General features: G+C 35.7%; 1 protein-coding gene across 2 annotated transcripts in view; it reads right to left on the reverse strand.

Annotated features, from left to right (window-relative positions):
• The window catches only part of KPNA4 (karyopherin subunit alpha 4), a 68,705-nt gene that overhangs the window by 15,269 nt on the left and 39,007 nt on the right, over positions 1 to 14,429 (reverse strand). Inside the window, exons 6-11 of one of the 2 annotated variants that reach the window (XM_047785710.1) lie at positions 11,446 to 11,541; positions 10,554 to 10,639; positions 8,528 to 8,614; positions 5,501 to 5,670; positions 5,357 to 5,401; positions 2,071 to 2,202 (exon numbers count right to left, since the gene is read on the reverse strand). In XM_047785710.1, coding sequence (XP_047641666.1) covers positions 2,071 to 2,202; positions 5,357 to 5,401; positions 5,501 to 5,670; positions 8,528 to 8,614; positions 10,554 to 10,639; positions 11,446 to 11,541 — 616 coding nt within the window. The remainder of the gene's footprint in view (positions 1 to 2,070; positions 2,203 to 5,356; positions 5,402 to 5,500; positions 5,671 to 8,527; positions 8,615 to 10,553; positions 10,640 to 11,445; positions 11,542 to 14,429) is intronic. The other variant, XM_047785717.1, reaches the window with a different exon arrangement.

Below are 14,429 nucleotides of genomic sequence, written 5' to 3' on the forward strand. Positions count from 1 at the left end.
CAACACTGTTTTGGCTATTTCTGTATTCTGTATTCTATTGCTTGTATTTCCATATGGATTTTAACAGGAACTGCATTTAGTTTATAGATAAACTTGGCACTGCCATCCTAATAATACTTAGTCTTCTAATCAACAACATGGATGTCTTTCCATTTTTTTAGGTCTTCTTTAATTTCTTTAAAAAATGTTTTGTAGTGAACCAGCCTCTTTAAAAATTTAATATGGGAAAGGAAAAAAGGAGGTGTAGAGTAGAAACATAAAGATGTAGCTACAAAATGCATGCAGTGACAGTGCCTAATCTTTAACGCACATGCGTTACTGATTTGGCCAAACGGGAGGGGGGGGGGGGGCGGAATGAGGCAATCAATAAAATGTGGACACTGACTGGATTTTAACACTAAGGTGTGATTTTTTTTTTTTTTTTGGTCTTTTTAGGGCTGCACCTGAGGCACATGGAAGTTCCCAAGCTAGGGGTTGAATTGGAACTGTAGCTGCTGGCCTATCAACAATGTGGGAACCGATCTGCATCTGTGACCTACATGGCAGCTCATGGCAATGCCGGATTCTTCACCAGCTCATAGCAAGACCAGGGACTGAACCTGAGTCCTCATGGTTACTTAGCTGAGCCACAACAGGAACTCCTCTAACAGTTAAGTATTTTTAAGTGCTCTAATGGTATTACGGTTATGTTAAAAAATAGCCTTACTTTTTAGAGATGCAAGCTGGATGAAATTACATATCTGGGATTTGTGTCAAAATACTTTGGAGGGGAAATAGAGATACAGAGAAAACCTACATAGTTCATTACACTATTCTGTGTTCCTAAATTATGGCATGAAATTGAAAAAGTTTAAAAAGAACCTATATAGGTTATCAGGTAAGGTACATAAATAACATTAACTTTCCAAGCCCAGTATTAAAACTGAAGATGCATTCTGAAAAAACAAAAACAAAATGCAAACCAAAAACCTATACCAAGACATAAGAACCACACATATGAAATATGAACTTAGTGATTTAAGTACCATGTAGGAATATTTAAAATAAACTATAAATACCCCTAAATGACAAAATAGTCTATTAATTCTTTCTGAATTTAGCTAAGTGTTCCCTTTCTTTAAAGTACTTCAAAATTTAAGGCAGTGGGTCTTCATTCTGACAGTATATGGATATACTGTCAGAGATTTTTAAATAAGGTTTCTAGGAAATATTCTAGATTTACTGAAACAGAATTTCTAGGAGTTGAACAAGGGAAATAAACCAATTTTTTTTAAAGTTTCACACAACTGATTTTAATGTCCAGTCAGAGTTGAGAAACAGTGAATCAGGTTAACAGTTTTCTTATGCTATGCCCTCAGTCATGATAAGATTAAAGTATGCTATTTATCTCAGAAGGAAAGAGGCAACTTGCTGCATCTCCCTTTACCACTGTAGTTGGACAGTTATTGCTTGTAACACATGTGTGAACATCTTACATTTATTGAGCTCTTTCTAGATGCAGGTTCTTTGGGATAAATATGTATATGGAAAGATTTTTAAAATAATAAAAGAAAAAACAAAATTAAAAGATTTTAAATACTGAAAGACAACTTTATGAAGCCCCTAAGCAACACATTTCAGTCCAAAGCCTTTTATCACAGTGCCAGTGAAGCTAAGCATTAACTTAACTTGCTGAGTGCAGTGGAGGAGAGTCAAAAAGAACAGCTCTTGAGGAAAAAAAAAAAAAGAGTAGGAGAGTGGCAGAGGAAAAATAAAATTACTAATACTTGTTTCAGATGCTCCCATGTTCCTACACAAACTGTCTCGGTCCACATTAGAAACCAAGTAATTTAAAAAGAAGTCAACTTGATTGTTTTTTTTTTTTTGGAGGAGGGTTCTTGTTGAACTGTAGTAATCTTACCTCATTTCCTCCATCTTTAAAATGGAGATATAACTACTCACTCTTTTTATCAGTGGTATTTGGTTGTTACACTAAAAACAAACATTTGAAATTATACTACTGAAATTATCTATTTTTGAATTTCATGCTTAAAGCAAACAGTGGTACATTTTTATCAATAAAAAACTCACCTGAACTTTAACTTCCTGGTGGCTGAGCAGAGGAACCAAATGAGGGACTATTCCAGAGTCTATTACCATCTGTATCTGTTCATTGCCAGCATCAGTAAGGTAAGAGAGTGCCCAGACTGTATCTACCAATATCTAATTAAAAAAAAAAAATTCAAATAACCTTTGAATATTTTCTCACTTCAAAAATTCTTAATCACATGGACTAATCTATGATTGTTCTACTATCTTCTTTCTTCCCTTTTCTCTCACCTAAATTCACTGGAATCTTTATCTTCTCTATCATCATCTGTTAATGTCTGTATCTAGTATGTGCATATTTAGGATGTTTGGGGTTAATCATGATGCTGATTCCAGATTGGTATCCAGCTTTCACTCATAAAGATACGAACACAGTACACAGCACACAAAATATGAGAAAAAGACATTCTCTTTCTCAAATGCTCAGACTAGGGGATAAAAAGTCAAAGGACATTATAGTAAAGGCATATAGTTGGAAAGAGTTTATGTATCCAACACACATGGTGGTTCTAAACATCTGGGCTGGTGAATATATTCAAGGTGTCCTCACATCAATACCATGTTGGTAGGTCTAAAGCCAATACTTCAGTATTAGGATTATAGAACCTTCATCTTTTCCAACCAGTTTGCTTTGCCTTATAAAACTAGAGGTAACTTCCCAAAGAGCAGAGGTATACCATGGCTGCAGATCAAGACATTAACCATAGGTCAACCTGTGAGATCCATAATTAAAAAATAAGTTCCAATGAAAAAACAAAAAAACATAATTTACTCAGCTGCCAAAGCTACTTAAATAAAAAGGCCTCTGTAATTAACTCATAATGATTATAGTTTGAAGTACAATAGGCCACTGTGTTTCATCTTTGTTTCTCAAGTCCTAATTAGAAGTTATGGCCAAAAGGAAGTATGACAAACAAACTGTTAAACTGGTGAATGATACAATTATTGACAGTGACATAGAAATAAAAATTGTGTCTGAATTTTTACTTCCAAAACGTTTCTGGAATATGGACTCTGTGTCAAAAGACAAGCCAATAAAGTATGAAACCTTTTAAATTCTAAACCAATGTTTAAAATATCCAAGAAGCTTCTAGAAAAGAACAGTATTTTGCCATTTTTCCTTTCGAAAATTCAAGAAAGCATTATGGATATTTTTAATGTAAAAAGAAGACACCAAATGAAAGAACTCACACACATATAGCAGTACCAAAATATGTAAGACAAGTAAATTTCAACTTACAAAATAACTTTTTTTTTTCCAGGAGTACCAACATATTTCTTTCTTAGAGCCACACCCATAGCATATGGAGGTTCCCAGGCTAGGGGTTGAACCGGAGCTATGGCTGCTGGCCTACAACACAACAATGCCAGATCCAAGCTGCGTCTGTGACCTACACCACAGCTCACAGCAATGCTGGATCCTTAACCCACTGAGCGAGGCCAGGGATTGAACCTGCAACCTCATGGTTCCTAGTCGGATTCGTTTCCGCTGCCGCCACAATGGGAACTCCCCAACATATTTCAAAATTTGTTTATATAGGGAAAAAATTTCAAGTTACTTGTGTACAACTATGTAAAACCCAGATACATTTTTTTCAAAAAAGGCCCAATCCTAAATGAGTCATTAATATGACCACATCAAAATCACAATCTAAATCAAATTTAATCTCATGTACTTTTTGTGTCAGCAAATTCAAAAGTCTAGGATAGGTTTACACTACACTTAACAGTTAATTTCGATGTTTCACTTATGGTTCAAAATAGTTTTGTTCTTATTTTTTTAACTGCTCAAAGTAGTTTTGTTCTTATTTTATTTTTTTACTTCTTTGATGGTCTAATTTAAGAACTTGCCCCTAAGTGTTTACCCAAGAAAATTTTATTTTTAGTAAACATTATTATCTAGTAAACAATGTTACTTACAGTAAACATGCTGGGGGGGGGGGAGAACAATGCAAACTGGCTTTAGAAATTCAAGATATATCAAGAGCAAGGAAAAATGGACTTAAAACCTCAAATGGATTGGGAAATAAGTAGAAAGAATACATCTCTGAATAAGGTCAACCAAGATGTTTGGCTTTCCAGTAGTTACAAACTCTGAGTTTAACCTTTCTTGGAAACGTTTTAAAAATGAGATACTAATATTTGTAACTTAAAGAATCTGGCTATAGGAAGCCAAAACCAAAAACTACATACATGTGTGTTTTGCTTGTTTTTTTAAAGATCCTAGACTACCTGGAGCTAGAAAAACATTTCTTCAGAGCAAAAAGATCATGTTCTTCTAATGAAATGTCAAGTATATTACGTCACTGCTTGATGTACTATAATTCTAACTTTGTTTCATTTGCTTTAGAGAGATATTGGCAAAAAGTTATCTCTCTAGAAACTGTAAAGGAATGAAGCAGCTTGTCAAACAATGAACATCATACCAAACTGTTTTTAAAGAACTACACAAGTTTCTGATGTTATGCATTTTATCCACGTGATTTCCTTTACCTATTATATTCCTAACTCTTCTGACACACTGAAGCCTAGACTGACTTTACAACCAATCAGGGCAGTTTTCCATCTCATTCATACTTTCTGAGCTGCTTTTTCCTTTGCTCTCTATGTAGTATGAATGAGTGGGATATATTAATGTTTAAAATCTAGTCTGCACTAATATTTTTCCTTGTTGCTTGGATACTCAAGAATTATCTCTACACCAAGCAAAGCTACTACCCAAGTCACTATAAATGATGAGAAAGAGTAAAAATGAAATTAAAGAACAAATGATGTTCATGGTTTGGTGTACGTATATGAATATAGACCCATGCATAAAGGCACAAATATATCTCTTTTTCACTTTTCAAAAAATAGTATCACTAGGTATATATGTTCTTTCATTGGACAGCTGTCAAAATAAGCTTTCATTGAAAAGCTCATGAAAAATCAAAGGTATAGTCTTAATGAGAGAAATTACTAACTGGCAACTTTAAGAATGTCCAATGAGAGTTTTTACAACACTAATATATACATACATGCACGCTTATTACTGCCCAGACCAAAATAATAATGGCTTCATTTCTTCACTGAAATTACATTTTGTGATATGGGTAAACACAGAGTAAATATAAAAACACCAAAGTATAAATTACAGCTTTTGAAATGGAAAAATCTAGTAAGGGTACACTGACATAATGTACAGTATAACATTTTCTCCCCTATGTCCCAGGGAGAAGCCCTAGACATCCACACATATAAAAATATATGATGGGAAGTATTTACTCACATTTACGTCTGTGTGATGAATTAGAACACAAAGAGCTGGAAGAATCTAAAGGGAAAAATATATAGATTTTAAAATATACACAGATTTAAAAACATACACATATATACTCCAGTTTAAAAAACAAAAGCAAAAACTATTTGTTACCTCTTGAATGGTTTCCATTGGGGGTGGTGGGTCTTTGTGGCGACATAAGTTGACCATAACCCAAGTAACATTTCTTAAGAATGTTATAGGAATAGATGGACTTATGAAAGAAAGTAAAGGTTTCACAACTCCAAGACTTATGACATAATCTCTACACTGTGGCCCATCACCTGTAGGAAGAAGGATTTATTAATTCAACACAACAAGCAACTCAAAAACATGAAGCACTGGCTTCAATATGCTGCTTCCGGTGTTTGAACCAGCTACACTATTTAGTTTTATGTAAAAGTTTAAGAGAATAATAACTTAGTTCATATTTTAGGTCTCTGAGCCAAGAGAAGCATCTAAGGTACTAAGATTTTTTTTTTTTTTGCATATTTATGTATTCAGGTTTATAAGTTGCTCACTTAACAACATGTTTTTAATGCCATCTAAATGCTAGAAGGCTAAGGATTCTTTAAAGCACTTTGCGAACATGGAATAGTTGCTTTTTCTCATCTCTCTCAATAGTACCCTCAGTTTAAGAAACTTTCATATATAAAAAGAAATAGTTTGAAAAAACATTACAGAGAATTTACTTGTAAAATTTATACTGATGATCCACTATCAAAGCAGAGAGTTTTAACTATAAATTACTCTATATACTTAGAAACTATGTCAACCAAAAGGGAGGGGAAGAGGGAACCAATATAAAAATTCCTAGACCAGTAGATCCCCTAGTGATTTGGGGGTCCTATCTCAAATCTACTGCAACAGAAACACTGTGGGTCTAGGATTCTGTGTTATAAGCCCTTAATATAACTTTGATAGCAGGCTAAAGTTTGAGAATCACTGTCCTAGAAAGAAGTGCCAAATTTATGTACTTAGGCTATCACTGTAATTTGTAGTATGAAAGTCACATTGAGATATTATGTTCTGTAAGGGAAAACACTTTTCTTTGCACTACAATACTTGAAATTAAATGCTTGTTCTTTTCGTATCCATGTATTGCAATTAATTATACAAAGTCACTCGAATTAAAAACCAAAGATGAGAAGTTCCCATTTTGGCTTAGCAGGTTAAGAACCCAACTAGTATCCATGAGGATGCTGGTTTGATCCTTGGCCTTGCTCAATGGGCTAAGGATCTGGCACTGATGCAAGCTGCAGCATAGGTCGCAGATGTGGTTTGGATCTAGTGTTACTGTGGCTGTAGCACAGGCTGGCAGCTGCATCTCCAATTCGACCCCTTGCCTAGGAACTTCCATAGGTTGCAGGTGTGGCCTTTAAAAAAAAGCAACAAAACACAACACCAAAGATCAAGATGTCATGTTAATAGTTATAAATCTAATATGTGTTGTAAAAATGAGGGACTCTGGATATACAAATGACAGCACTCCTAACAGTAATATACCATATGCCAAGGACAGTTTATAATGAAATTCTCCCATTTGAAAACTTGTGATTGTGGGGTACTAACCATACCTGGCCTTTAAAAGGGTAATAAAGAGGAGGTATATCTCAGGAGTTCCCGTCATGGCACAGTGGTTAACAAATCCAACTAGGAACCATGAGGTTGCGGGTTCAATCCCTGGCCTTGCTCAGTGGGTTAGGGATCCAGTGTTGCCGTGAGCTGTGGTGTAGGTTGCAGATGGGGCTCGGATCTCGAGTTGCTGTAGCTCTGGCAAAGGCGGGTGGCTACAGCTCCGATTAGACCCCTAGCCTGGGAACCTCCATACCTCCATATGCTGCAGGAGTGGCCCCAGAAAAGGCAAAAAGACCAAAAAAAAGAGGTATATCAAAGCGAACTTGATCACTTCCGTGAAAGAACAATTAAAAAAATCTGTGGCAAAAATAACTCTGACATCATAGACCACAATACAGGTCAGACCCCAGGTTTTTCCCATTCTCCCTCCACTAGAGGACAGGTTTTTGAAGTTCTGAGTTTGGGTAAAATTAAGCTGTCGTTAAAAAAAACAGGTTCTTGAAATAAGAACTGTCTTTTTTTTTTTTTTTTTAAATGGCTGCACCTGCCACATACGGAAGTTCTTGGGCCAGGGGTTGAATCCAAAGCTGCAGCTGTGGCACCACCAGATCCTTTAATCCAATCACTGGGCCAGGGAACAAATCTGAATCTCTGGAGCAACCTGAGCTGCAGCAGTCAGATTCCTAACCCACTGCACCAAAGTGGGAACTTCTGGAATTGTCTTTATTTATGTATTTACTTATTTATTTTTGTCTTTTTAGGGCTGCACCCATGGCATATGGAAGTTACCAGGCTAGGAGTTGAATCTGAGCTGTAGCTGCTGGCCTACACCACAGCTACAGTAATGCCAGATTCAAGCCGCATCTTGGACCTATACCACAGCTCACGGCAAAGCCAGATCCTTAACCCACTGAGTGAGGCCAGGGATCGAACTCAAATCCTCATGGATACTAGTTGGGTTTGTTATTGCTGAGGAACTATGGGAACTCCTTGAATTGTCTTTAATTATTCTTCCTGCAATTATTTATTAGAAAAAAACCTGAGAAGTTCCCATCGTGTCGCAGCAGAAACGAATCCGACTAGGAACCATGAGGTTGCAGGTTTGATCCCTGGCCTCGCTAAGTGGGTTAAGGATCTGGTGTTGCCGTAAGCTGTGGTGTAGGTCGAAGATGCGGCTTGGATCTGGCATTGCTGCAGCTGTGGTGTAGGCCAGTAGCTACAGCTCTGACTGGACCCCGAGCCTGGGAACCTCCACAGGCCAAGGGCACAGCCCTAAGAAGCAAAAAAAAAAAAAAAAAAAAAAAAAGAAAAATCCTGAAAGGTATGGTAATCACAATGGTCAACATTTAATAAGACTATCTGTAAGCTAGATACCTCCTGTGTAATAATGACCTGATGCTGATAGTAGATAACATTATTTTGCTGTACTAAAAATTTCCAAGAGATTCATAAAAGCTAGTGCTGAAGAAGGCAACCTTTTTCCTTTTCAACTACTAGTAGTCACTTTTATTACGTAGTACATGATAACAATTGTTGGGCTAGTATTACAAGTTTTAGACAAACCTATGATATTTCCCAGTGCCCACACTGCTTGCTCACAGACATTTTGATGGGGTGAATGGAGAAGCCTCAGGAAAAGTGGCACAGCATCTGAAGGAGGGAAATATAAGTTATCACTTAAGTCTGAAGATACTGTTATATATCAATTATATCTTAATAAAGTGGGAAAAGAAGGTTGAAAATACTACAGTGTAAACCAAAAATCAATCTTCTTTGCTGAAACCTCAAAAGAAAGCTACTAAAAATACATTTAAAATATATCCTTATTAAATGATTTTCCTAGAATAAGAGTAGGAAAATTTTTGACTAGCAGACTACTTATCCATTATCAAATTGATAGTTTTAACATATAGACAAATACAAAATTAAGCTGATAAAATTTCATTCACAATTAAACCTAAATTCCAATTTAAGACTAACTTTTTATAGATTAAGCATTATCTTCAATTCTGAAAAAAATTCCAATTATTGAAATAACTTTTGAATATAGAAATTTAAAATAACATCACATGGGTCTTTAGCCAGGCCAGTGATTCCATGTCGCCTGTGACCTTATGAATCAGGAAGTGATTTTGTTGCTTAACAACAAGGATGGAAAAAACAAAGAAAGGTTTAACACAATAATTCTGCACTGAATAAATGATTCTGTTTCTTTTCTTCCTTCTGACATTGCTTTGAAAAATGCTATTTAGTACATATAGATCAATCATGCTTATTTATACTAAAAAGTTCGATTTATACGTTATTTTTGGTATTATAGTAAAAGACTATCAGCCTGTCTCTAATCTTTAAAGAGCACAAAAGAGAAATAAAAAAGAGGGATTAAGCACTTTCTTGAGATCATAACATTTACTAGTTAACTGCATAAAATAAAACAATAAAAATTCAAAACTATTTGAACCTAGAATTAAACCAGTTTTATTAAGACTTAAGGTAATTATCTTTTCTATGTATTATTACGGCCAAAACTGTGGCACGTGGAATTCTCGGGCCAGGGATGCAACCTAAGCCACAGTTACAGCTTGCACCACAGCTGTGGCAACATTGGATCCTTAGCCTGCTGTGCCACACGGGAAGTTCTACGTAATATTATAAGTGTCTATATAATAAAACCCTTCCTTACTGGTTAACACTTTTGTTCCCCTTCAAAATCATGATAGTGCTTAAGATTTTAACAGGGTTAGACAAGTACGCTTACAAACCTGAAGGGGATTGTGAAAGTACCTTCTTTAAAATTATTAATTTGTTTAGCTGAAGAATCAAATAGTACTAATGAAAATACCTCAGGTTATTACTTGCAAAAGTTATTTTCCACTTACATTTCTTGGAACATAAAAGACAATCCTATAACAATGAAAAAAAAAAATTCAAGCCATTCTCTCAAGTAGAATTACTTTATAAAAGATTTCTCCAAAGGAGTTCTCGTTGTGGCACAGTGGAAACGAATCTGACTAGGAACCATGAGGTTACGGGCTTGATCCCTGGACTCTCTCAGTGGGTTCGGGATCTGGTGTTGCCATGAGCTGTGGTGTAGGTTGCAGATAAGGCTCAGATCCCGCATTGCTGTGGCTCTGGTGTAGGCTGGTGGCTACAGCTCCAATTAGACCCCTAGCCTGGGAACCTCCATATGCTTCGGGTGTGGCCCTTAAAGGACAAAAAGACAAAAAAAAAAAAAAAAGATTTCTCTAAAAGGTATGATGGAAATCTCATTAAGAGTAGCCAAAATGTAGTATGGCAATGGGAAAAAATCTTTTTGTGATGTACTATAAAGTATAATTACAATAATGTAATATGCTACTATAATTAGGAATTGCTCTTAGAATCAAATCAATTTTTGGAAATAGAATATGGATAAGATGAACAAAGTAACATACTAAAGTTGGCCCATTTCAACTACCCTGTGTGTTACTGAATTCAAAATACTGAATTATTTTATAATATAAACAGCTCTTTTTTTTAGGAAAAGCTACTTTTAAAAATTAACCTATTTTTTGAAAATTATAATTCTGTCTGTTAATAACCAACTTACTGGACTGAACTACTGCTTGAGTCTGTTCAGAGGTTCCAGATGCAATGTTTGTCAAAGCCCATGCAGCTTCAAACTGTAAAGAAGGACTACAAAAAACAAATAATTTTAAACAGCAGGAATTTCTACACTAGCCCAAATATCTACCAACCATTTTTCCTCTCTAGCATTTTTATAAAGTATTAAATATTTTGCTTCAAAAGATCTATGCATCCAGTACTTAAAAAGAAAAAAAAAAAAGGAGTTCCCATCGTGGCTCAGCAGTAATGAACCTGATTAGCATCCATGAGGATGAGTATTTGATTCCTGGTCTCACTCAGTGGTTTAAAGATCTGGCATTGCCATGAGCTGTGGTGTAGGTTGCAGATGCAGCTCGGATCCAGCGTTGCTTTGGTCCTGGTGTAGGTCAGCAGCTACAGCTCCAACTGGACCCCTAGCCTGGGAACCTCCTTATGTCACAGGTGTGTCCCTAAAAAGACAATCCCCCCAAACTTCCAGTGACTATCTAAAATATCTTCAATATTAAAAACACACAACTTACTCAGGTGTCCGTCTCACTTTTACTGAGAACTCTTATTAAGATACTTTATTAAGATAAACTCCTTATTAAGATTAACTTAATAAAGATTAACACTTTATTAAAATACATTACTACCCAAGCAGTTTTCTCAGGTTACCTATCTGGCTAAATTTGTTCTTAACTTTCAAAGCTTCGAAGTTAAATACATCATTCTCAAGTTCCTTTCTGGCCTTTACCTTCCTCTCCTGGTATAAGCATACCTGGGTGCGCAACTCCATCTAATAGCCCTTTTCTTTTTTCTTTAAAAATCAAACTACTAGAAAATCTTGTCTTCTGCAAACGATACACCTTAATTATTTCTTAAAATGTACTTACTTGTCATCTCTTTCAAGACAATGGACTAAAATAGGCAATATTCCAGATTTTATTAAGTCATCAATTGGTGGATTTCGATCACTGGACAAAAGTTTCCTATAAGAGAGAGATATATGTAGCCCTAGTGAAACTTAATGATATATAAATTCAAATTCATATTTTCTATAGATATTAAATAAAGTGAATATCTGGCAAATATTCTCTCTGAAAGTTACTTTTTAAATTTATATAATGCAACCTTTTCTCTATTATAAAAAGATTAATTTATAAATTTACAGAGTTGTTAATAATTAGGAAAAAATGGTAGACATGAGCCACTTTATCACTTAAAAAAAATTAGTACAGTAATATTATTCCTTCAATAAGTCCCAAACATGACTTACAAAAAGACAACTAAATGTTTCATATGTGTTACCTTTGGACTTAATTTTGAGGTCAGAGAAAAAAAGAGGGCAGACTCCTTCAACATGGCATTTACCTTGCTAAGAAAGGAATTAAGAGGTCACCAAAATATCCTAAATTATTCATACCAGGTCACAACAAAGTCAAAGAACAAAAGCAGGTAGGGTGCTGGTCCAAGTTTATAGCTGACACTAGTATCTAATTCTTCACCTTCACCAGTTCAAAGGTCACAGAAGGTCAATAAGATTCCTGTCTCAGGAATTAAAGGAAATAAGCTGAGCAATACACAGGAAAATATCCAGAGAGATGCTGGAGATATTAAGGTGAACAAGACAGATACATCCTTGTTCTCATGTAGCTTAGAGAATAAAACAATAACTAGTGCTCATTTATACGTGGGGTAGACTGTAGTTTTAGCTGACAAACTCTCAAAGTGGCTTAACACAGATGTTCACTCATTTGAATCCCCTGCACTATTATTTTTTTTGCTTTTTAAAAAAAGCTTAATCAGGAGTTCCCTGGTGGTCCAGCAGGTTAAGGCGGTGGCATTGTCATTGCTGTGGTGCAAGTTCAATCCCTAGCCCGGGAACTTCTGCATGCCATGGATGCAACCCCTATCTCCCCCCAAGAAAGAGCTTAATCAGATCATTCCCCTATGTAAACCAAGTGATGGCTGCTAATTTATTATCCTATTAATGTAAACTGCTTGACCTAGCTTTACACCATTTCACAGACTGGCTACATCTCACTTATCTAATTTTATTTTCTGTAATTTAACAACATGTCAGTTATCTGTCCCAACATTTCAGTCTCATTTTCAGGCTCTCCAAATCCTATTCTCCACACTTGCAATGCTCTCTTGTTTTTGTCTATTCAAACTCTATGTATTCAAGTTTTACATTTTCACAATACTTTCTCTGAATTTCAAGAATAGTTACATGGCATATACCTACATTTGCTGTTGAGCATCACACCTCTTATATAATAGTTTTGCCTTCTTGATTAGGTTTTAAACTTCTTATAGAGCAAGAATTATTCCACATGCTTTTTCACAGTATTTTCCAATAATAAATGGCACAATTCTTTGCACAAAATAGGAAATGACCCAGTCTTGCTTAATCAAGGTTTTCAGATTGAATAAAAAAACCTTTTTTACTACCTTATTAAGGACATTCTTAAAGGGAAATGACCTTTTTTTTGAGTGTACAATGGCATATACAGTATCTACAATGTATAATCAGTTTGGTGTCACTGTCTTGATTTGTGCTAAGGTGCCAGTAGTTTACCCACAGTTGCTTTTCCAACATCAGTGTGAATGCTGACACAGTGAAAAAAAGACAAGTCAAGTCTTAGAACTACCGTGAAAATAATACCTCCTGAAATTATCTCAAGATCTAGGGACCCACAGACTGTATTTTAAGAACTCTTGCCTTAGGGGCCTGAGGGCTTTAATTAAGTTGCATAACATGTTGAGAAGAGATGCTCCAACACTATAGTATTGTATAGTATCAACTCTGACAATTGTAAGCATAATATATCAACTTCTCAATCATTCTTCCTATTAACATTGCCACTGTGAGATGTGAAAACTTCTGTGACTTTCTGCCTACATAACAAAATCCTAAGTAGTTCTTCTACCCATAGTGGACAACAATGTAATTCTATAACTTCCCTAACTGTTCTAGGGAATCTGTTATCTGCTAAGTGAATACACTACAGTAGGAAAAGCCTAATAAACATAAAGGGAACTCATACACTGGGTATATTAGATGAACCTGTGAAATCTTTTTCCACTTTGAAATTCTTTAACTAGAATCAATTTCTTGCTTAAGTGTCTCTTTGCTACTGATAATCACAACATAAGGTGCTATTCTTTCATTTATAAAAAAAACAAACCACTACATTTACTATGATGTAACAATGGCTTCCTCAACCTATTTATTTATTTATTTATTTATTTATTTTTTGTCTTTTTTGTTGTTGTTATTGTTGTTGTTGTTGTTACTATTTCTTGGGCCGCTCCCGTGGCATATGGAGGTTCCCAGGCTAGGGGTTGAATCGGAGCTGTAGCCACCGGCCTACGCCAGAGCCACAGCAACGCAGGATCGTTAACCCACTGAGCAAGGGCAAGGACCGAACCCGCAACCTCATGGTTCCTAGTCGGATTCATTAACCACTGCGCCACGACGGGAACTCCTCAACCTATTTATTAATACAAATTCTCAGTAAGTTTTTCTGGGGAGTTCCAGTAATGGCTCAGTGGGTTAAGGATCTGGCATTGTCACAAGCTGTGGCATAGGTCGCAGATGTGGCTTGGATCTGGGGTTGCTGTGGCTGTGGCTGGCAGCTGCAGCTACAATTTGAGCCCTAGCCTGAGAACTTCCATATGCCACAAGTATGGCTGTAAAAAGAATAAAAAAGTTTTTCTGGCTTTTCCCTTAAAATACAAGTACATAGCTTTCACAATAGAAATGTGCAAACATAAGATTCCTACATGAAAGAGACTGGGAATCTTTGTAGCCCTAAATCTTAATGTCTACTTGCCTATGCATTGCTACAGTAAGCTTATAATTCAATTTACT

This window comes from Phacochoerus africanus, chromosome 1 (genome assembly GCF_016906955.1).
Source record: "Phacochoerus africanus isolate WHEZ1 chromosome 1, ROS_Pafr_v1, whole genome shotgun sequence".
NCBI classification, from domain to species: Eukaryota; Metazoa; Chordata; class Mammalia; order Artiodactyla; family Suidae; genus Phacochoerus; species Phacochoerus africanus.